The sequence below is a fragment of the Cibotium barometz genome, chromosome 42, assembly GCF_041138505.1.
Source record: "Cibotium barometz isolate CiBa-2024 chromosome 42, ASM4113850v1, whole genome shotgun sequence".
Classification (NCBI taxonomy): Eukaryota; Viridiplantae; Streptophyta; class Polypodiopsida; order Cyatheales; family Cibotiaceae; genus Cibotium; species Cibotium barometz.
This window is the reverse complement of record NC_141087.1, coordinates 36722448-36747305: the sequence shown is the minus strand read 5'-3', so window position 1 is coordinate 36747305 and position 24858 is coordinate 36722448. Positions and strand designations below refer to the sequence as shown.

General features: G+C 45.7%; 1 protein-coding gene across 2 annotated transcripts in view; it reads right to left on the bottom strand.

Moving 5' to 3' along the window:
* The window catches only part of LOC147614445 (uncharacterized), an 80685-nt gene that overhangs the window by 44816 nt on the left and 11011 nt on the right, over positions 1-24858 (bottom strand). Inside the window, exons 2-6 of one of the 2 annotated variants that reach the window (XM_086780456.1) lie at positions 1578-1702; positions 1399-1478; positions 1019-1149; positions 703-785; positions 528-598 (exon numbers count right to left, since the gene is read on the bottom strand). In XM_086780456.1, coding sequence (XP_086636582.1) covers positions 528-598; positions 703-785; positions 1019-1149; positions 1399-1478; positions 1578-1702 — 490 coding nt within the window. Of the gene's footprint in view, positions 1-527; positions 599-702; positions 786-1018; positions 1150-1398; positions 1479-1577; positions 1708-24858 lie in introns of both variants that reach the window. The other variant, XM_086780455.1, reaches the window with a different exon arrangement.

The following is a 24858-nucleotide window of genomic DNA, read 5'->3' as shown; positions in this document are numbered from 1 at the left end:
AAAAAGCTTCGATTTGCGTGTGCTTGTTTCTCTCCCCTCTCTTCCTTTCACTTGCTTCCTCATATTTTTTATTCGTGCCCCTCTTTCAATACTTGCTATTTGCGTGTGCCTCTTTCTCTCCCCTCTCTGCCTTTCACTCTCTTCCTCGTATGATTCCTTCTCTCTCTTTTTTGAGCACATGCGTTCTCTCTCTCTCTCTCTCTCTCTCTCTCTCTCTCTCTCTCTCTCCTGCATGTCTTCCTAGAGTAATAAATCTACGGGCATCGTTATCGGTCTTTCTCTCTTGCCATTATGTTTCTTTCATGCAAGGAAGATTCAAAGGCTTTACCAACCTTTCTTGCTTGCATGTCTCTATGTTTGTTGGTCTCTAAGAATAGTTGAGTAGATGAGAGGTAGGGTATGCTATGTCTATGTGTATTAAGAGGAGGAGGATGAGAACTTGGGGCAGAGGTGGCATTTCCTTCACCGTAGGCAAAGCAGATGCAAGTAGAGAAGTTTCTTTCTTAGTTTTTTTTAGTATGTATTACCATCTCGTTGAAATGTATTCTGTGTACGGTTGTTTAGAGTACACTCCTCTGCAGCTGCCAAAATCTGCTAACTGGAAGATGAAAGAAGTGAATTTCATTCAGAAAAGACATGAAGTTTAAAAAAAGGTCCCCATAATATATTCCACATGTATTAAAAAAAGTAGATTTCCACAACCTTCAGTACTTCATCCATGATAAGAATATTTTCTGGTTTAATATCTCGATGAAAGATGCCGTTTCGGTGCATATGATCCATGGCTACATCACAATTGAAAAAATTAGCAGGTCAACAATGCCTGATATCCCCTTCATGGTTGTAATAAGCACACACACACACACACACACGTATGTATGCATGTATGTGTGCGTGCGTGCGTGTGTGTTCGTGCATGTGTGTGTGTGTGCATGCATGGGTGCATGTGCGCGTGCATGCACAGCATCTCTAACTCCTAAAATGTACACAGCGGATCATCTTTATGAAAAACATCCACCTTTTATGAGTTGATACATGTAACACTTGACACGTTCTTCTGATACATAAGATCTACGCCCTCGAATCAGCTCATAGATGTTCATATCCATTAGCTCGAATACCAAAGCAAGTCTTCCTGTAGGCTGGTCGCTGAAGCCAAACATTCTCTCATTGTAAAAAAATTACATTAAGAGAAAATCAAACTTTAAGAATCTCTAGATTTTGCTACTAGGCAAAACAGTGCCTTAATCTAGATTCTATGTAAACCGACAGCAGTTGTTTGGTGTTTTTTTTTTAAAGGCTACTGTGTACCTAATTTCCAATGGCTATTATGTAGCTAATATTGGCTAATTTCCTATGAAACTCCAGTGCAATTAGGCAAAGAGATCAGGTACATACTACAAAACTTCCAAAAGCTTGATAATATTGGCATGAGGAGAAAGCCTTTGTAAAGCCTGGATCTCTCGGAGGTTGGTCACCTGCTTTCAGTACAAAACAAAGAAACAGCAAGAATGTTCAGCTTTGCCGTTCACGAGAGACGACGAAACTTATCAAACTGCTAATGTTTTAGAGTGAACCTGCTCCAAGTTGTCGAATGTGTTCTTCATGCATTTGATGGCAACATACTTGCTGGTTTTGAGACATTGTGCTTTAAGAACTTCCGAGAAGGTACCTTCCCCCTTTTTCGCAATCATCCGATACTCTGAGCTAAAGTACACCAATACAGATCATGTCATCTAAAACTATGTAGCATCACCTCCAATACATGAAGACCATGTGTTTACAATTTATCTGAAATGAAATCTACTAGTAAGAGCTTATACGAGTGTTAAGTGAGGTGACCAATGTGCACGCTCATTTTTGTGCCAATGGCCTCGCCCTGTATAAGGGTCACCATTGTGATCGGTTTGGTATTGTGATTGTCATTTGGTCCATTCACCATGTGAAATGGGAGTGATGAAGAGCTGTGCGTGAGTTATCCCATATGAAAAGGAATTGTAATATGCCTTGATGCTGTAACGGGAGGCGGACGCGTGTATTGGAATCGTATAAATGTGAACAAGATTCTGAGCACTTAACACTTGAGCATTACAACCACAAAGCTGAAAATGACAGTACACCACATAAAGGGGCCGATGATAGGCTGAACCCCCCCCCCCCCCCCCCTTTAGGTTATATTACCAAAAGAGTTTGCAAAGTACAAGATTACGGGTGCCTGGGGATTCACCACCAGCCTGCACCTGATTCTTCCAAATACATTATGAATGAATACATTTCAAACAAGAGAATCTGTAGGTACATCCGCCCTACACACAGGTACATCCGCCCTGCACAAGCCTCTTCACAGGTACATCCGCCCTACACAAGGTATCACAATCCTCACAGGTACTCCGCCTTGCACAAGATGTAAATGGATCTTTAGGCCCTGTTTCCACGCGAGAAACTGATCCACAAACCTGTGTTCTCCGCGAGCAAGTGTCCCCAATGCTTGCCCTAAGCACCTGCTATACCAGGAATCCTTGAGACACATCCATGCTCACATATTCCATTGCTGTCCGGCCTGTTTTGTACAATAACCAGTCCAAAACAGCCCTGTCGCGAGAAATCCACCTGTAAAGGGTCCTACAGCCCTGTGGAGGTCCCTAGAGCTGTCCTGTACTGTCCAAGTTGACTTTGGACACCTGTACCCAGCCCAAAACTCGCAATAACCAGAATTTGCAGGTCTGAAATTTACCAACCAGCCCTTTAGAAGAGTGTGGGGATCGTTGTCCAAGCTTGTGTGAGTCCGGGAAGCAAGCAACCAGCCCTGTAGCAACTCCCAAAGCTCCAACCAGCTCTCCAATATGTTGAATAATGAGTAAAATAGCCCAAAAGGGCCTCTTGAGGGAGGCGCCTTTTTCAGGTGCCACCTCAGGGGCCTGGTGGGTACATATGCTAGCTGACATGTATCATAAGGTGTCCAGGTAGGTGTCCAGCCCATAGTGCTCCATTTGTCCTGTTTCTATAAGTTTAGGTCCAACCAAATGGGAAATGGCAATAAGCTGTCCGGACTTCATTAATTTTGGTCCAACCAAATGCGAACGCATTATAAGTTGTCCGGCCACTTATTAATGAGTGTGGACCTGCAAACCAATAAACCTTAGTAGTAAATGAAGTAAGCTGTAAATTGAGTGTGGACACACTTACCACTTGCAAAACCCATAAGCCCACAGTTTTAGGCCCAAACAGGAGTGCACACGTGTCCACAAGGTGCCCGGGCGTCCCCGGTCCCTCGGACTTCACAAGCCAAAATAACAAGCATTGTCCAGGCAGCAAGACAATGTCACACAAAGTAAAATAAAGTTATGGCATGCATCATTTATGCATTGTGCACATGTAAACTTGGAGAACCACCTATCATCATTCTTGTACTTGAAAATATTCCGCCTGCCATCATAACACACCATGTGTGCATGGCCGGAATCCACACGGGCACCGCCCGAAAGTCCACAAATGTCCTGCCATGTCCTTGGACTCATATGCATCCACTCATATGATCCATACACATGCCCAGGTATAATACATACATGCATCCGCATGTTTCTAGACCTGACACGCATCCGCATGTCCCTAGAATATAGGGGTTTGTGACATTCCCCCCGGCTTCTAATCAGTTGACCGCAACTGAAAAGCCTCCAGATAGGCCTTCAAAAGATCTGGGTAATCCTCGAAGTAGGCCTCATCCATCCATTTCGCATCCAAAGCTGAATAATTCTTGAACTTCACAAGGTACCTACGAACAAGTTTGCCTCCCGCAAGTTTTCGTTCCTTGTGAAAAACAATCTGTTCAGGTTGAAGAATCTCTTCGAGTTCATCCACCTCGGGTGGGTCTTCCAAAACCGGCTCAAACTATGTCGGTCCCACATAAGGCCTCAATAGGCTGACATGAAAAGCATTATGCATGTTCCAATGATCTGGGAGTACAAGCCGAAATGCAACATCATTGATCTTCTCCAAGATCTGAAAAGGTCCATAGTACCTGTTGGAAAGCTTAGGGTACTTTCCCTCTTTCCCTGGCCTCTTCCGAAGGCGTGCCTTTTCAAATTTCAGCAAGACCCAATCACCTTGTTTGAATTGTACATCCCTTCTATGCTTATCAGCTGCCTTTTTATTCTTGGTTTGAGACCTCTCTATGGCTGTCCGTACCTGTGCAAATGCAGTATCCAAGTCTCTGACATACTCATCTGCTGCAAAAATCTCATCCTTTGTACGAAGGATGGGTGGTAGTACCACCTTGCCATAGATAATCTCAAAGGGCGCCTTGCCCGTAGAAGTATGTACCGTATTGTTGTAGGCAAACTCCACAAGTGGTAAATACTTCTCCCAATCCAATTTGCGGTCGGATACACAAGATTTCAGCAAGTCGAGGACGGCTGAATTTGCTATTTCACTTTGCCCATCTGTCTGTGGATGGTAAGCTGATGAGAAGTTCAGCTTTGTACCCATATTGTCAAACAATGCGCGCCAAAATAAGCTTGTGGTTCTAGGATCTCTATCCCCCACAATAGATTTAGGCATGCCATGGTGTTTGAATATCTGTGCCAAAAACATCCTAGCCATATGATCTGGCTTTATTGTCTTGCGCACGGGAATGAAATGTGCCTGCTTGCTAAACCTGTCAATGATGGTCCAAATAGCATCATTTCCCTGTGGCGTCCTTGGCAAATCCATAATGAAATCCATAGCAATGCTTTCCCATGGTTCATTTGGTATAGGCAAAGGCTGAAGCAATCCAGGTGCTTTATGTCGGTCAAACTTGACCTTTTGACATACCATACATTCACGTACATATGCTTCAATATCCTTGCGAATATCTGGCCAAAAGAAATACCTCTCCAAAGCTTGTGCTGTGGCCAAAATGCCTCTATGACCTGCATATGGAGGAGCATGGCACTCATCCATAACCTTATGGCGAAGGTTCTTTACCACACACATACGATTTTGCATCATGAGATATCCATCTCTTATGACATAAGATGGAACAGCAATACCCTCTTGCAAATCAGCCCATACATGTGCAAAATCCTGATCCATATGATAAGTATTACGCATATCCGATAAGTCCTCATGGTATGCAACTGTAATAGCATGAACCTGTAGTCGTCTAGATAAGGCATCTGCCACCACATTCTTTTTCCCTGCAGTGTGTAAAATCTGAAAATGAAACATTGAGAGGAAATTTGCCCATCTTATATGCTTCTCTGAGAGCTTACTTTGAGTAAAAAGTATCTCAAACTTTGACGATCAGTTTTGACCATAAAATCAGCCCCTAAAAGATAGTGTTTCCAAATAGTAAGGGCATGAATTACAGCCAACAACTCCTTCTCATAAACCTGTAAGTGAAGCTCTGCATGTTGCAAGCGTCTGCTCTCATAGGCAATGGCATGTCCTTCTTGGTTCAAAACAGCCCCTATGCAGTCCCCACATGCATCACATTCCACCACAAAAGGTTTGTGCAAATCCGGAATAATGAGTACCGGTCCCGAAATGATTGCACTCTTCAACTTTTGAAAGGCATCTCTCTCTTCTTGTGTCCATTTAAAGATTGCTTTCTTCTTCGTTAACTCATGTAACGGAGCGGCAATGAAAGCAAAATGCTTGACGAACCTCCTATAGTAAGCACATAAACCAAGGAAGCTCCTCACTTCATGGACTGATTTCAGCTCTGGCCATTCTTGCATGACTTGTATCTTTGCGGGATCCATGCGCACACCATCCTTTGATACAATGTGACCAAGATAGTGAATCTCTGGGAGGAAGAATTCACTCTTTTTTGCATTTATGTAGAGCTGATTTTCCTTAAGCTCTTTAAACACAATAGCCAGGTGCTCACGATGTTGGGCTTCATTCTTTGAGAATACAATAATGTCATCAAAGAATATACCCGTGAACTTTCTATGCTTTCTGAACACCCTGTCCATCATCCTGTTGAAGGTAGCGGGTGCATTTGTAAGGCCAAAAGGCACCACCAAAAACTCATAAAGACCAAAGGCTGTCCTAAATGCAGTCTTGTGTACATCTTGAGGTGCCACTCTCACTTGATGATACCCACTCTTGAGGTCTATTCGGCTGAAACATGCCGAACCTTCAAGCTTGTCCAAGATGTCATCAATGCACAGAATCGGAAACCGATTCTTGATGGTTATCTTATTGAGGGCACGGTAATCAACACACATCCTGTAAGTACCATCCTTCTTTTGAACAAGAAGTACCGGCAAGCAATATGGCGAGGAACTAGGCCGAATCAAACCCTTTTCCAAAAGTTCATTCACCTGTGCCATAATCTCTTCTTGTTGACTAGCACTCACCCTGTATGGTGGCCTATTAGGTGGAGAGCTACCGGGAATTAGATCTATGCAATGATCTTCCGGCCTCTCGGGTGGCAACCTTGCTGGCAAAGCATTCGCAAAACAAATCTTTGAACTCATTCAAAAAGTTAAGCTTGTCTTGATCTAATGTACTAACATCAACACTAGAATGTTCAATGGTATCACGTACAAAAACCAAGTAAGAACAAGCTGATTTCTTTATTGCCTTATTAATTTGTACATGGCTTACAAGAGGTATGGTACTTCCAGTAATACCAGCATCTATAGAGTGCTCACGGCCTCTATGTACAAAGCTGATTTTCTTCTCTTTGTAAGCCTTAATAGGCTCTAAACGGTGATGCCAGGGCATCCCCAACAAAACATCACAACCTGTAAGAGGAGCCACTAAAAAGCTCTCATGGTCGAGGTAGTCCTGTATATGTACACGGAGCTTACCAATGACCGGAGTTACATCAACCTGTTTGCCCTCAAAGGCGGCATCTGCATTCATTTGCATTCCCATGTCTTCCACATTGAGACCTATGGCGGCAGCCATCTGTACGGATATAAAGTTATCTGTGGAAGCATCATCAAAAAGAAACAAAGCGGGCTGATCCTTCAATTTGCCCCAAGCCTTACATATGACTCTACTCTTGGGCTCATGCCCTGTATTACCCTGCACATCGGGTACAACATTCACAAGAGGCTTTTCCACATTAGGCTCAGCATTCTTAGGATTCTGTGGGCATTTAGGATATATATGATCTTTACTGCCACATTTAAAGCATTTTCCAGCCTTCCTGTACTCTTCCAATTGCTGTTTTGAGAGCCCAAAATTGTGGCGTTTACCCCCCGGCTTCTTTTCGGAGTCATCCTTTGCATCTCGGCCATCTTTGGGAGCATTCTTAGGTGGCTGTCCACCCTTTTTCTGGTCATAACCAGTTTGCTCTTGTTTTGACCTGCAAATGGCTTATTTGTGGGTGCTTTCATGTGCAAGCTCTCCGCAATCATGGCTGAGTGTATAAGCTCTTGTATGGTCTTATTTGGGTACACTCCCAAGCTTTGTTGGATGATGTGATGGAGCCCCGATTCAAACTTTCTCTTCTTCTCGTCCTCTCCAATCTTCATGAAGGGAGTAACCTTGAGAAGGACTTTCCAAAACTTTGCTATGTATGAAGCAACGGACTCTCCCTCATCTTGGGACAGCCAATCCCACTCCTTGCGTACATCCTCTGCAAAGTTTGGTGGCAAGAATTGATGAATTTTGAAAGAAGACCAAGTTGGGGCAGCACTTCCATCAAGTATTTTTGCAAGCCACCAATCACTTGCCGTATCCTTGAGATGCATTCCCACATGCCTGAGCATAGACTTTTCCGAAAAGTCTTCATTGCAAAAAGCTATCTCAAACTGTCTAATGAAAGCAAGTGCTTTGGTAGAGTCCATCCGTCCCTGAAAGTTTTCAAACTTTACATCCTTGTCACCGGACTTGAACTCTCGAGGCTTCTTCCTTCTATGTGCATCCCTATGTACATCCTGTTCATCTCCATGGTGATGATGCCGCGATGAAGATTCACGATCCCTCTTCGTTCTCTCTTGAGCCACACTCTCCGAATGAGTGGAAAGCTCAACACGAGAACGGATATGTCTTCTTGGAGTAAAGCGGGAATGAGTAGAGGATCCCTCATCCTTACTCTTCTCTTGACCTGCATCAAGCCTAGCACCAGGGACTCTTGTCCTTTCAGCATTTGGCACTTGCTGTGCTCTTCCTGCTTGTTGTGCATCATGTGCACCACCACAGGCAGCCATGAGGGGTGGCTTCTTGAAAGCCAATCTACCATCTGCTTCGGTGTATACATCACCCTTAACCATTAGGTATGCAAGTGCAAGCTCTCGGGGTTTCTCAACATCCATTTCCTTTGCAATTGCTTCAAAAGTGACTTCATGGACCGAAGCCTTTGCCTTCACAGCCAACACCCTTTGTACATCCGGGTCATTTTTCAATGACTTGAGCTCTTCGGTTTCAGCCCTATAGCGTCGCACTTGACGCCTCAAAGATTCCAAATCAGAATGCATAGTGTCATGAGTACCTACATCTCCATAGACATTATTGCCTGCAGCATCTCTTGCATCCCTTGTACCATGAAATTCACGGTCCTGTGTGTTCTCCACACTGTCAGAAATGTGGCTATCCATGACACTCAAATCAGGTCACCAGTTATGATTCCAAGCCTCAGACCGTTTTCCAATGAGGGGAAAAACTGAGCTCTGATACCAATGTAACGGGAGGCGGACGCATGTATTGGAATCGTATAAATGTGAACAAGATTCTGAGCACTTAACACTTGAGCATTACAACCACAAAGCTGAAAATGACAGTACACCACATAAAGGGGCCGATGATAGGCTGACCCCCCCCCTCCCTTTAGATTATATTACCAAAAGAGTTTGCAAAGTACAAGATTACGGGTGCCTAGGGATTCACCACCAGCCTGCACCTGATTCTTCCAAATACATTATGAATGAATACATTTCAAACAAGAGAATCTGTAGGTACATCCGCCCTACACACAGGTACATCCGCCCTGCACAAGCCTCTTCACAGGTACATCCACCCTGCACAAGGTATCACAATCCTCACAGGTACTCCGCCTTGCACAAGATGTAAATGGATCTTTAGGCCCTGTTTCCACGCGAGAAACTGATCCACAAACCTGTGTTCTCCGCGAGCAAGTGTCCCCAATGCTTGCCCTAAGCACCTGCTATACCAGGAATCCTTGAGACACATCCATGCTCACATATTCCATTGCTGTCCGGCCTGTTTTGTACAATAACCAGTCCAAAACAGCCCTGTCGCGAGAAATCCACCTGTAAAGGGTCCTACAGCCCTGTGGAGGTCCCTAGAGCTGTCCTGTACTGTCCAAGTTGACTTTGGACACCTGTACCCAGCCCAAAACTCGCAATAACCAGAATTTGCAGGTCTGAAATTTACCAACCAGCCCTTTAGAAGAGTGTGGGGATCGTTGTCCAAGCTTGTGTGAGTCCGGGAAGCAAGCAACCAGCCCTGTAGCAACTCCCAAAGCTCCAACCAGCTCTCCAATATGTTGAATAATGAGTAAAACAGCCCAAAAGGGCCTCTTGAGGGAGGCGCCTTTTTCAGGTGCCACCTCAGGGGCCTGGTGGGTACATATGCTAGCTGACATGTATCATAAGGTGTCCAGGTAGGTGTCCAGCCCATAGTGCTCCATTTGTCCTGTTTCTATAAGTTTAGGTCCAACCAAATGGGAAATGGCAATAAGCTGTCCGGACTTCATTAATTTTGGTCCAACCAAATGCGAACGCATTATAAGTTGTCCGGCCACTTATTAATGAGTGTGGACCTGCAAACCAATAAACCTTAGTAGTAAATGAAGTAAGCTGTAAATTGAGTGTGGACGCACTTACCACTTGCAAAACCCATAAGCCCACAGTTTTAGGCCCAAACAGGAGTGCACACATGTGTCCACAAGGTGCCCGGGCGTCCCCGGTCCCTCGGACTTCACAAGCCAAAATAACAAGCATTGTCCAGGCAAGAAGACAATGTCACACAAAGTAAAATAAAGTTATGGCATGCATCATTTATGCATTGTGCACATGTAAACTTGGAGAACCACCTATCATCATTCTTGTACTTGAAAATATTCCGCCTGCCATCATAACACACCATGTGTGCATGGCCGGAATCCACACGGGCACCGCTCGAAATTCCACAAATGTCATGCCATGTCCTTGGACTCATATGCATCCACTCATATGATCCATACACATGCCCAGGTATAATACATACATGCATCCGCATGTTTCTAGGCCTGACACGCATCCGCATGTCCCTAGAATATAGGGGTTTGTGACAGATGCCATGAAGGGTGACAAGTATGGGAGACCATATGTGGAGACAGTGGTGTGGAGACAGGGGATGATGACAGCCATCCAGTGTCAACGGCTGGAATCCCGTCATGAAGTTCAGCAAAAGGGAATGTCATGTGCATGCACATGGACATGCTTAATCCCAGGCTAATCCCTGATTTGCAGCAGATAAACATTAGGTTTAGGGCCCTAGACAGGCTCAGGAAAGGTTCAAGTTGGACACACCATCAGTCAGCCAGGTGGATAAGAGTGTGCAGATGGAGTTGACTGGATTTATATGATTTACTTGTCCATGGGATCTGGCCAACAGCAGTCGGCCAGTAGGCCTGGTTGCCAAGAGCCTATATAAGGCATAATATTGATCATTGTTTGTTATCTCCCTCCCAAGTGAAGATTGGTCGTTAGATAGGACTTTTTGGGGTTCCTCAAGGCAGCCAGAATATATGTATCTTTTTGTACTGTATGAATATACTGAATGCACAGCCATCTCACTCTCTCTATTCTCTGTCTATGCTGATGGTTCTTGCATCAAGAGTTCCTATGCAATGCTTAGGGCTGAAAGAAGACTATCAAAGCTTCCACATGTCACACCCTCAGCAGGATTGCCATAAAAACAGTAGAACTGTAGACGACTAGACTGCCCGAGCAAAGAGAATAAACAATGAAACGGGATATTTTATTATGCCTCAAATAAGCGGGGAGCTCCCGTTATACACTTTCATTGCACTCTGACATGCAGAAGCTTTGATAGTCTTCTTTCAGCCCTAAGCACTGCATAGGAACTCTTGATGAAAGAACAATCAACATAGATAGTGAATAGAGAGAGAGAGAGAGAGAGAGAGAGATGGCTGTGTATTCAGTATATTCATATAGTACAAAAATGTACATATGGGTTGCGCCTCTCCATGGACTGAAGCAAGGTTGCTGCCGTACGTACGTACGTACGGATCCGTACAGTACGGTACAGCCGTACGGTACGGTACGGTGCCGTACTGAATGGATCCGTACGGAATCATTTAAAAAAAATAAAAAATGTGTGGCGTGTGGCTCTCTTCAGAAGTCTCATCATCTTCATCTGATGATGAGATTTGAGACGCTTGCGCCTGCCGTTGCTCCTGCCGTTTTTGGCCGTTGCGCCTGCCTGTTTTCTAGCCATTTATGGCTGTTGGGCCTTGGCTCTTCTAGCCGTTTATGGCTGTTGGAGACAGTACTAAGAGAGACAGTACGAGAGACGATTTTGAGTTCGTTTCAAGCTTCGGGGGCGCTGCCCCCCTTGGATCCCCCCGGCGGCAGAAATTTAGAGAGAGTATTTTTTGAGTGCCGTTCCCTCCCCCGTCCCCGTTCCCTACTTATGGCCGTCCCCCGTCCCGTCCCCCGTCCCTTGTGACTATGCTCTAGAGTCTAGACAACTGTAGTGTTTCATTGTTTTGTTTTTTGCACTTGTGGACCAGGACATGTGCTGTAGACATGATATTTGTACTCTCTTTTATCATCTATGACTTTCATGGTTCTTGCTTATATCACTATGACTGTTGACATGAGGTATTGTGTAATGGGCTTGGTAACTGATAATTGATTTAAACTTTAAGTAATGAGGTTCAGTCTTTATTTTAAGTATTTTGGTTGCTATGTCTACAAAATATTCAAGTTTCTAGGACTGCTGACAAATGGACGTACTGTTTACGTACCTTAAAATTTGTTCCGTACAGAAGTACGTTTCGTACGTACTGATAGCGTGCCGTACACTACGTACCTTTCCACCTTGGACTGAAGCCCTTGCTGCAGCCGACCTCATCTGGTATAGCCGACTCCACTTTCCTTGCAGCCGACTGAGCCCTCTAAGTCCTCCAAGTCTTGTTCCTCAAGTCCACACTGTCCAATTCTGTATCTTGTGCTCCAAGTCCTAGCTCTAATGGTCTTTTTCTGGCTGCCCCTTCTGGATTAGCCCTGAGAATGTACATGACCATGTCATGCACATGACACATAGTGGCAGCTTCCTTGTGGTGGTTTCCTGCTAGCTTGTTTAAGCTTTACTAATCATTAGTCGATTAGGGTTGAGTTTAGCTTTGCGTTTAACTCTTTATCTTGAATCTATCTTACCTCAACTTAGTGTTTATGCTAATCTAGATTCCAATACAAGCCAATTCCCAGTTTGGAGTCGCCATCTATGAATGGGACCAATTTGTCACCAACCTCCAGAAGCGGTTTCTACCGCCTCATTATCTGAGGGGCTTGAGGATGAGTTCAATGCGCAGCCAGTCCTCCAGTTCACCAACAAAGTCCCTCACTTGCCTATGGGAGTGACTCTTTTGGTTGTTGAAGGGCAACTCCCAGATTTGGAGCTGAGTCTCCGAAAGGACGAATTGATGTACTTCAAGTGCTAATGTTCGGGCTGCTTCAAAGGGCTAAATCTCCTGCTTTTTGAGCTAGTTGTACTACTCTTGCCACTTGACTCGCTGCTCAACATATTTGTCGAAGATGTAGAATGAGTGGAGAGGGTTCAATTCATAGCCTCCAAAAAGTAGGCCTAGCTTGTGTTCTGCATTGATTTCATCCATTCTTGTGTTAGTGAGCGGCCTACCGTTAGCACGTTTTTAGGAGCCTTGTTGTGAAGTCCTTCCCAAAATCTATCCTAAATACAACTGGAAACAAGGTTAGTTCTAAACCAACCTCCCAACCATGACCAAATGTGATGTCCTTCCCAAAATCTGTCCTAAACACAACTAGAAACAAGGTTAGTCCTACACCAAATCATGAGGAAGCACGCTACCTCACTTCCAAGCCACGACCGATCTCCCCCAAGCCAAGACTAGGGCTACAAGCCCTCCACAATCCCATAGGCCCGTGTCTAACTCCAACGTCCCATACCACTGAAGCTTGCTCAAAAGCCTTCGACACGCCAACCTACGTACTCACCATGCACGTGGAATGAGAATGTCTACTCTTCTAGCCCAAGCCACATCAACACAACTCTATCACATAATAACCCAACTCTCACTTATATAGTGATAACTACGCCATAAATAGCTAACTTGCTATAAATGTACTAATCCCTAATCCCACGGCCCCCTAACCCTATTGGATTAGGTTCCTAATTTGCAGATTAGTGTCCAGGTACATAACACTTGTCTCGCATTAATAACTTCCTTTGCCCTTTTAAAGATAAGGGCTCACAACAATGAATAGCGGACTCAAACCAAGTGTAACTATGTGGCCCTCCTAGCCCTTTTTCACATGATGGAACTCATGCCCGAACACATGGACAGACGGATGAAAGCATTGGAACAGGGATCTTGAAGTTGGCTCATGAAAAAGCACCAGTTTTGGTCAAAAAGCAAGGAAAAGCAAAAAGTCAAACTTCGTTGACCGTGAGCCAAGGTCACTATTGAAAAGAGGAGACTGAGCTGTATCAAAAAGTTGAAAGCCGCTTTCTCAAAAAGCAACTCTAAGGGCAAAAAGCAAGGCCTTAAAGCCAAAAAAGAAAAGCACAAGGACTTTATCAAAAGTTGAGTAATATTTTATTAATAAAGGTAAATGTCACAAAATTCCTCATTGCCTCTATTTTCTACTATTCATGTGTGGCATATGGAACCTGACATGACATACATGTATGGCTTGTGGAGCCTGACATGGTGTGTTTGTATGGCGTATGGAGCCTGACACGACAGTACATGTATGGCTCATGGAGCCTTACATGAATGATGTGATTTCCCGAGACTAGTTATCTTGGTGATCTTCTGATGTCACGTGCACACACATGTACATGCTAATCTTAGGGCTAATCCTAGAGGCAACATGATAAAGACTCACTAGAACCAGACATTTTGGAGCATTGGAGTGCAAGTTTAGGCAAGGGCTGGACTAGAGTGGACTCAAGGACCTGTCAGCTGCATGAAGATCAAGATATGGCTGTGTCGGCTGCAGCAGAGCAGGTTGGGATCTGCATTGTTTATGTTTGTGTCCAAACGGCTAGCCGACCAACAGTCGGTCAGATTTCTAACTATCCAAGGCCTATAAAAGGCATGTTTGCTCATTGTTTTATTCATTCAACTCCTTGTTGAGTTGGGTCAAGACATAGGACTAGGGTTAGGGTTTTCTACCTTTTCCAGAAGGCAGCCCATGGCTGCAAGGGATCATGTACCTTTTGTACCATATGAAATACTGAATTTCCAGCTCTCTCTCTCTCTCTCTCTCTCTCTCTCTCTCTCTCTCTCTCTACTTTTTAGTTCAGTACTTTTTCATTTTGTTGGGATGACAGAGGATACCCCATACAGGTACACCGATTTGTCTCATAGGCCGAGTTCGGTCTTTTGGAAGACGTTAATAAAATCTTTCTTTCTTTCTTTCTCTCTACTTGCCCTTCTGTCTGCATTTTTGCATCAACATGTTCTAAATGGTGTTAAGGGCTGAAATAAGCATCTCAGATCTTCCACACGTAACATCTAAATTTATGTTTTGGGACGATTCCGGAGAGATCATGAAGCCCTGAACACTTTACTTGATACAACGGTGCAGATGGGTGTTTCTTCAAATGGGTGTTTCTTCCAGTCTATCTGCACTCATATATGTGCATGACTTTGATTTTATATTTGGATGACTTGTCTTGTTTGCCTGGACAATGCCTAAGATTACTCCCTGTGCTGTCCATGGGGCCGAGGACGCCTGGGCACCTTGTGGACATGTATGTGCACACCTGTTTGGGACTGAAGTGGTCTGCATGTGATTTGCAGGTGGTAAGTGTCCCTAAAAACCCAATTTACAGCTTTATGATTTCACATACTCATATTTATTAGTGCAGATCCACACTCGCTTATAAGTGACCGAACAACTTATAAGTCATTTTAATACATGTGGCAACCAAAAGACGGGCACTGGACCTAATTTGAGTCATCTGCAAGTAGGCACCCCCTCCTGGACCTAAAAAGCACACACCTGAGTTATTATTGGCGGAGAGACTCTATTACTGGGAAGGAACTCGAGTTTGGACAGGCACATGCTTTTCTGGTGCATGGAGAGCTAGTCGACCAGATCTAGAGCCTTCTACTACCCCCATCCACCACGACAGAAATCAACCAAGTGAAGAGAAAGCTGCCCAACTTCTTCTAGAGATTTCTCTGCTGCTGGCCGGCTGTTTACAGCCTTGAAAAGCTGCTGGCCAGGGCATCTGGAAGAGCATAAAAGTTGGTCGATTTGTCTGGGAGATATCCTCTACTGATCGGAGACCTTCCGGCATGTAAACTTCTACTAATCGACTTCTCCTATGGCTACTAAGAGCTGGTCGACTGCTGAAAATAGCCCCTCAAAGCTAGTCAATTTGCTATGTGAGCCAAACAAGTGGAAGATGGAGTTACAGGGCTATCCCGGGCTAATGTGTGAATGCTATGGGTTGTCCATGGTTGTCTTGCATGTGCTCTAAGCCGGGAAAGCTCTCTTGTTCCGAGAAGGGACATCAAATTCAGCATATGTTTTGCTTTTGTTTTCAACTTGTATTGGAAGATTCAGGTGCTAGCCAGTGCTGATACCTCAGATGTATGTGTCAGAATGCGCAGCGGAAGACTAACGCACGTAGGAGATGCATCACCATCGAGCTCCACGAACACCCCCAACGGGCACTGCAGCATCCCTCCACCTGGCTCCCATCTCCCAGTGAGCTACCTCCCGGAGGAGATGATTATGACAAGGTGCCACTCTAGCCTATATATCATAGTTACCAGGGGACGGGGACGGGAGACGGGGACGGCCAAAGGTAGGGAATGGGGACGGGGGGTGGGGACGGCACTCAAAATTGTTAATTTTAGAGGAGTAAAGAATCAAGATTAATCAATCAATAACGACAAGCTTTCTAACTCCAAAAGTTATGAATCATGATACACATTACATTTAAAATTAAATTACGCTACGAGGTGCAAGAGTCAAGAGTCAAGACTTGCAAAGTCGGAAAAGAAAGACTTTAAAGTTGATAACATTAAATAGATATACTCAAAAGATGTTGGGGCCTAGGCGATACAAAATATAAGTCACTCGCTCTCATACTCTGCGCTCCCAATAAGAGAGGTGCTAGCCTCATGATCATGAGTGCGTGAAGTGTGGATGGGGGTTGTGTCATCCGATGAAGGCTCATGATGAGAACCATCTGTCCCACCCTCCTGTGCAATAGTTGTAGCTGCCTCCTCTTGTTCCATCTCCCACTGTGTAAAAGTATCGGCATTGCATCTTGCACTCTTGCCAAGCATGCGCAAGTTTGCGCTAATGAAGACAAGATCATTAGCTCTTTCCACCCCAAGCCGATTTCTTTTCTTTAATGAAATGTGACTGTAGGAGGACCATAATTGCTCTAGGCAAGAAGAGCTAACGGACTGGATCAAGATCCGGATCGCCAACTGTTGTAGCTCTGGTCCATCTGATCCGAAGTCCTCCCACCATAATGCTGCACCAACCTTGAATCTGTCTTGCTGCACATCTGCACATCCATATGAGCCTTGAAAATTAGAGAGCTGGTCTCTAATTTTGCTCCTGATTTCTGCATCCGGCGTGAGGCGATCCAAGATGAGTCTCCAACCGTTGCTCACCTCTTTATCACCCTCCAGCCCTTTTCCCTGAAATTCTGGGTCCACCATAAAAGCAGCTGCATGTAAAGGAGAGGAATATGAGCTCCATCTCGCCACACAAAGCGAGTGGATCTCCTCATATCTATCTACGTCTGGCTCAAGCTTCTCAAGACTCGCTATCATCTAGTCCATGGCTTCATATACTTTGCCGATGCATGGCTGCATAGCATCAACAATCCTGAGCAAGTGGACAATGGGATGCACCATGGCGTCAGTGCGCTTGAGGTCCTCCCAAAAATCAGCATCGTCGACCTTTTTCTTGCATGAAATCCCTACCTGTGTACGTGCAAAAGATGAGGAGCAAAACTCATCGCTGATGAATAGTTGCCGCACGGCACCCTGACAATCCTTCAAGCGATGCAACATAAGAAAGTTGTATGCAAAGTGAGTGTCCGAGTACTTGAGAAGAACCTTTGTGGACCTCTTCCCAAACTCGGATCGAAGGTATGTGTGATTGTTGATGAAGGTCACAATTGCACATGCATCATCAATCACCGATTCAATCCATGACAATTTCCCAATATCTTTCAAAAGATTATTGAGACAATGTGCCCATTGTCTCTTTGTGTTTGCCGCCGCTTGCTCAACAAGGCGTTTCTCCTTGTCAAGCATAGTGGTCCGCAAGGTTTCGGAGGATGGAGGTGTGTAGTGAGGACCGTACTCGCCAATCTTCTTCACCATCGTTTTGAAGTAGTCGGACCTATTTATCATTTCAAAAAAAAAGAGGGTAAGTAATTAGAATGGCAAAATGGTGACCCGTGAATCGTGACTCGTGAGACATGATGATGAAATCATGTGAGTGAAATACGTACCGTGCCACACGAAAAGCAATGTGGTCATGAAAAAAGAAGCGGGCCACCGCGGCATCAACCTCCTCCTTCTTTTTGGGATCCCAACTCCCCTCAAGAGTACTTTGCCGACGAGAGAGAGAGGGTGAACTAGGTTGCGGCATTGAGAAAGCGGCTTGTGTGAAGCCACGAGTAGTGCCACGAGGAGGACGTGGTAGAGGGGTAGATGAAGATGCACCACCACCCGATGTAGAACCTGATGTTTGGGTTGGAGTGACATAAGTGTTGGGATCCACTCCACGCACCCTTTGGCTTGCATTCAAAGCTTGATGGGCGGCAAGCTTTGCAAGAAGCTCCTTTCTTATCTCCGGTGTGACCCGCTCACAAAATTTCACCTCATGACCGGGCTCATGTAACAAATGGGCCCTCACCCTATTGGCCCCACCCACACGCTTATATGGGCAAAGCTTGCATGTCCATGGACGTGCACCCCCCACATGAGTAGGAGGCTCGAAGTTGACCTCATCCCACCATGACCACCCATCCGTTCTACTCCTACCGCCCGCACGAGAAGAGGATGCCATGAATAGTTAGTAACTTAGTAGTAGTCTAGTAGAAGAGAGTGGAGAGAGCTTAGAGGGTAGAGTAGGAGAAGAGGTAGAGGGAAGATTGAAGTAGTCTAGTAGAAGATGGTGGAGAGAGCTTAGAGGGTAGAGTAGGAGAAGAGGTAGAGGGAAGATTGAAGTAGTCTAGTAGGAGAGGGTGGAGAGGAAGGTGGTGGAGTAGGAGAGGGAGATAGTGGAGAGGAAAGCTTGAGTAGGAGAGGGAGATGGTGGAGAGCCTAGAGATACATCATGGAAGGCTTGAGCAATGAGTAGAAGAGGAGTAGCATAAGCCCATTATATAGCATATGGCAGCTCTCTCTCTCTCTCTCTCTCTCTCTCAAACTCTCAAACGGCCAGCCGCCAACGGCTAGTAGCCGTTGCCCGAAAAAAAAACGGCTAGATTTTTGTAGCCGTTGCGCCGTTGCAGACGTCCCCCCATCCCCGGCTGACAATGTCCTGCCGTCCCCCCCCCCCCCGACGGGGACGCCCGTCCCCTTGTCACGTCCCCTCCGTCCCGTCCCCTGGGCCGTCCCGCCTCCGTCCCGCACCTGCAGATAATCGGGACGGCATTCCCACGTCCCACGTGGGCGTCCCGCCGTCCCCCTGTCACTATGCTATATATGGCTCTTCAACTTCCCATGCTTCCACTTATTGGATAATCCAAGGCACCTTCTAGCCATAGATCACACGCTCGAAATCGCCAACCTTCCAACACCCTCCCTCGATTCGAGCTCCGCAAGCCACCTAGGCGCGAGGGGGTCGCCCCCAGGACCACACACGCCTGAGCCGCCCAGGACCACACGCGCCCGACCTCTAATACCATGTCAGAATGCGCAACGGAAGACTAACGCACGTAGGAGACGCATCACCATCGAGCTCCACGAACACCCGCAACAGGCACTGCAGCATCCCTCCACCGGGCTCCCATCTCCCGGTGAGCTGCCTTCCAAAAAACCGGCCAGAGGAGATGATTATGACAAGGTGCCACTCTAGCCTATATATGGCTCTTCAACTTCCCATGCTTCCACTTATGGGATAATCCAAGACACCTTCTAGCTATAGATCACACGCTCGAAATCCCCAACCTTCCACCAACAGTATGGCCTCCTTCTCGCTTTGGTGTCCGAGTAACATGCGCTCTCGATCGAGCTCTCATTGGTGCTCCCGAGCAACGAGTTCAGCCTAACGCCGGTCTTCGTCGATCCTGCATTGGGCTTCCTCATAGTCTTGTCTATCTGCTTTTTCTTCCCACTGTCCGGCCTCATCCTCTCGTCTTTGTTGTTCCGTATGGAAGAAGAGAGTGACAAAGTCGGGGGTAACTCGAGGTGTGGGTTTTGCTGCTGTTGCCTCCAAGAGTTGGAGATGCTCCATGAGAAGCTCGTTCTGAGCTCGGAGTAGAGCTATGGTATCTGTAGTAGGTGGAAGAGCAAGGTCTCCTTCGGGGGAGACGTCTTCCTACTGATGCTGATGTGTACTCTCCTCTGTGGATATGATGCTAAAATTGGTCGTCGTGCCGGAAAGCAATCTGACCATCCAAGGATGCCCTCACGCTAGGATGCGGTGTGTGTGGATAAGCTAAATCTGATACCAATGTAACATGCAACGAAAGTATTCGTAATTAAGGATCCTGTCACACAAGTCTCACACCACCTTCTGTATCCTGAGTTTCACGAGTTTAGCAATCCACTTTTATGACTTCAAACTTTAAGAGAGAGAGAGAGAGAGAGAGAGAGAGAGAGAATTGTACACCGTATGGGGTCTCGAATTACCCACTCAAGGGCCCCCTATCCCGTTACCGGAATAGTATTTGCTTTTATTACTTTGAAGAGAATGACTTTGGACTAACGATAAGCCAAACGCAAGATCTCGGAGAACCAAGAGTCGGGCTGAACTGTACATGATTGTAGAAGCACCAATGATGACCGATCTCAAGCCTATGCACTCTTCCAATGGAATGTAGGAAGGCTGCAAATATGAGGCTGAGAGAAGGGGCTGATTGGGACTGTTCTAGGCTATGAATATATACTGAAAATGAATGTATGCATGCATGTTACCTTCACCCAAGGGGCTGTAACAAAACACTGATGTTATGCAATGCTGAAAACTACTTCAAGGCTGAAAACGCAGGATCTGTAGCGCTTCTTCCTTGGCTGAATGCAGGCTGGTGCGTTTTGATTGTATGCTCCTAGATGCTCATGCGTTGATGCTCCAATAGGCTAATGGCTGAAACACTTGATGCTAGATGATTGGAATGGTGCAAAAGCAAACCCATTTATATGCTCACAAGTGCTGGTCGGTTGGCTGTGAAGCTGGCCGATTGTAGCATGTTTGCTACACGACTTGTTTATGATGAATAAAATAATGGTATTAAATGCTGAAATAATGCTGGAAAAAATGAAAAAAATGTCAGATAAATGCTAATAAATATCCTAAAAATATCAGATGATATTTCAAGGCTTCTGCAATGGTCAACGTGATCTACGTGCATATGAGATGAATGATATGCAATATGCAGAATGTTTTCTAATGCAAACCCTAAGGTTTCTACAGACTCTACATGCATGAATGATTCTCTCCAAGTGGGTTAAGGGACTTGACTAACTGAGTCACTTACTATGGTTGAGGAACGACCTAAGTAGCTCGTGCCTGACATATCTTGGACTGAGGATTATAATGGGGTCACGGCATACGACAAATATAATCCTAAAGGGTGCTCGCATTGTACAATGTTGCACTAATGAAGATGAGCCACCTTGTCAACATGCACTACAATGCAGAGTGCATGTGACATCATGTGTGGCATATGGAACCTGACATGACATACATGTATGGCTTGTGGAGCCTAACATGGTGTGTTTGTATGGCATATGCAGCCTAACAAGACGGTACATGTATGGCTCATGGAGCCTGACATGATAGTACATGTATGGCTTGTGGAGCTTGACATGGTGTATATGTATGGCTCATGGAGCCTGACGTGATATGATTTTCCGTGACTAGCTATCCTGGCGATCTTCTGAATTTATTTCGGAAAGATCAGGAAGCCCTGAACACTTTACTTGATACAACTGAGCAGATCGGTGTTTATTCCAGTCTAGCTGCACTCATGTGTGTGCATGACTTTGATTTAATATTTAGATGACTTGCCTTGTTTGCCTAGACAATGCTTGAGATTACTCCCTGTGTTGTCCATGGGGCCGCGGACACCTAGGCACCTTGTGGACATGTATGTGCACACCTGCTTGGGACTAACAGGTGGTCTACATGTGATTTGCAGGTGGTAAGTGTCCCTAAAAACCCAATTTACAACTTTATGATTTCACATACTCATATTTATTAGTGCAGGTTCACACTCACTTATAGTGACCGGACAACTTATAGGTCATTTAACACTGGGCAAGACTATTTTAATACATGTGGCAGCCAACAGGTGGGCCCTGGACCTGATTTGAGTCATCTGAAGTAGGCACCCCCTCCTAGACCTAGGACCTAAAAAGCACATGCCTGAATTATTATCGGCGGAGAGACTCTATTACTCGGAAGGAACTCGAGTTTGGATAGGCGCATGCTTTTCTGGTGCATGGGAGAGCTAGTCGACCAGATCAAGAGCCTTCTACCGCCATCCACCACGACAAAAATCAACCAAGTATGAGGAGAAAGTTGGTTGACTTCTTCTAGGGATTTCTCTACTGCTGGCCGGCTGTTTAAACTTTACAGCCCTGAAAAGCTGCTGGCTAGGGCATCTGTAAGAGCATAATGTTGGAGGAGAATGACTCAAACACAAGAGCTTGCAGCCAAGGAAGTGCAGAGGAGATAGAGAAGAGTGAGAGTGAGAGAGATAGAGAGAACTCACACAATGCTCAAGAATATCTTGATTGTCTTGATGAGGCTCAAGGGAGACCTCGTATTTATAGTAATACAAGGGTATGGGCGGGCGCCCAACTTATGGGACGCCCGGCGGACCAAATACAAAGAATGCCGTTACAAGGCCCAAATGGGGGCCAAATGTACAAGTAAATATATGGCCGCGAAGCTCTCGAAAAGAGCTACGCGATGATCAAGGTCCGGAGGCGAAACTGGGACTTTATTCCCAACAACCTCCCACTTAAAAGGCCAGTGAAGCTCCTCTAAGCTATGTAACTCCCACCCGCTGTAGACACATATCAAGCTGTGCTTTTGGCAAACTTTTGGTGAGAGCATCTGCAGGGTTCTCACGAGTGCCAATCTTGACCAAACTGACCAAACCATCATCTAGCACCTGTCTGATGAAGTGGTACCGTACATCAATGTGTTTGGTACGAGCATGAAACATGGCATTCTTAGCCAGGTATATGGCACTCTGGCTATCACAACCAAGGACCGGAGCCCTCTCTGGCAATCCAAACTCTGTGACAAGGCGTGCTAACCAAATGGCCTCCTTAGAAGCCTCTGTGACGGAGATGTACTCGGCCTCAGTAGTAGAAAGTGCTACTATCCTCTGGAGTCTAGAGCACCAAGAAACAGCACCACCTGCAAGAGTATAGATGTACCCACTAGTAGACTTGCGGGTATCAGAATCACCTGCCATGTCTGAATCACAATAACCCTGCACCTCAAGTGGACCTTTACCATACATAAGGCATTTCTTCTGTGTCCCCTTCAAGTACCTCAAAATAGACTTTATAGCATCCCAATGTGCTTTGCCCGGGTTGGACATAAAACGACTGACTACTCCCACTGAATGAGCAATGTCTGGCCGTGTAGCAACCATAGCATACATAAGAGATCCACAAGCAGAAGCATAAGGAATCCCACGCATAGTACTGGCTGCATCATCATCTTTTGGGCAATCATCCTTGGATAGTTTAACATAGGGCTGCAATGGAGCACCCAAAGGCTTAGAATCAGCCATGTTAAATCTATCAAGGACTTTCTGGATATACTTCTCCTGTGAGAGGAAAAGCAACTTCTGTGCTCTGTCCCGTCTAATCCGAAGACCCAAAATATGTTCAGCTGAACCCAAGTCCTTCATAGCAAAAGCTGACTTCAGCTGGTCCTTAAGAGCTTCCAAAATGCTCTTATTCTTCCCTGCAAGAAGCATGTCATCAACATACAGCACAAGTATCACTGGGCTGCCATCTGCATCAGTTTTAGTATACAAGCAATGATCTGCATGGCTACGATTAAACTTTTGGTTAAGCATGAAAGCATCAAACTTTTTGTACCACTGCCTCGGGGCTTGTTTCAGCCCATAGAGACTACGCTTCAGCTTACAAACCAGATGTTCTTTGCCAGGAATGACAAAGCCTTCAGGCTGCTTCATATACAGCTCTTCATCTAAATCACCATGTAAGAAAGCTGTCTTTACATCCATCTGATACAGTTCTAAATCCAAAACAGCAGTGAGAGCAAACAAAACACGAAGGGTGGTCATTTTGACCACAGGAGAGAAGACCTCCTGAAAATCAATCCCTTCCTTCTGAGCATAGCCCTTAGCAACAAGGCGGGCTTTATACTTAGGCTGGCCGTCAACTATCTTGACTTTGTACACCCACTTGTTGTTGGGGTAAAGGCGTTATGCCCACCCTTATAGTGTGTACAAGCCCATAAGTTATAGTACATAGTACACTTAGTACTTTTAATGTACTAAGTGCACTATGTGTACTAGTGCAATATACATGTGTGATAGGGGAGTCACACACTCATGCTTTTCATGAGTTGACTTATCCCCACAACTCTCTCTCTCTCTCTCTCCCTTGCTTCTCTGTGTATGTCTCCCATGAATGAACTCTAACCCTAATTCAGGTTTTCTCCACATCAACTGGTATCAGAGCTAGCAGCAAGTGACTGGCTTGGGTGTGTACACGCAGGCGAAGCAGGCTTCCTGCAGTACAAACAGCGATAGCGTGAGCAGCTTACATCAGAGTCGCAGCAGGCAGCCAGAAGCTTGCAAGAGAACGGAGGAGAAGAAGGCGAATACAGGACTGTCGACTTCAGGCTGGGCGAGCACGTGGCACAAGGCAGCATTCGCAGTCTAGGCGAAGCGTGAGCGAAAGCAGGCTTGAGCGTGGAGGCGAGCGAAGCGAAGGCTGGCGCTAGGGCGCTGGGCGTAGATGCGCACGGCGTAAAACAATCAAGGCGTCGGCAGCAGCCAGGCGAGTGTGGCAATCGAAACGCAAGCGAAGGCTTGGCGCTAGGCGAAACATTCTCATCCGCAAGCTGAGCGAAGCGCACAGCACACATGGGCGAAGGCAGCAGCCGAAGGCGAGCGAAGAAGTAAGTCGTCGGCTGGCGTTAGACAAGTAAGCGAAGGCAGAACTGCAGAACCCTTCCAGGGGGCCCTTTCGCTCGCTGGAGAACTGGCGGCTGACTCCTTCGAATCCATCTCACAGACAGCCACTAGCAATCGGGCTATGGCAAGATTAGCGAAGGGAAGCTGTGCTAAATGGACCCTTGTGATGCCGTCCTCGTCTACAGATCACCCCTCACAAGCAGAAGAGAGCAATAGGCAGCAATAGCTTTCTGCATCAGCATCAGCATCAGCATCAACCCCTCTTTTCCTGCAACAGCCTGCAAATTGAAGAGAAAAATCAGAAATTTGAAAGGTATTTTGCTTCAATTTTTTTTT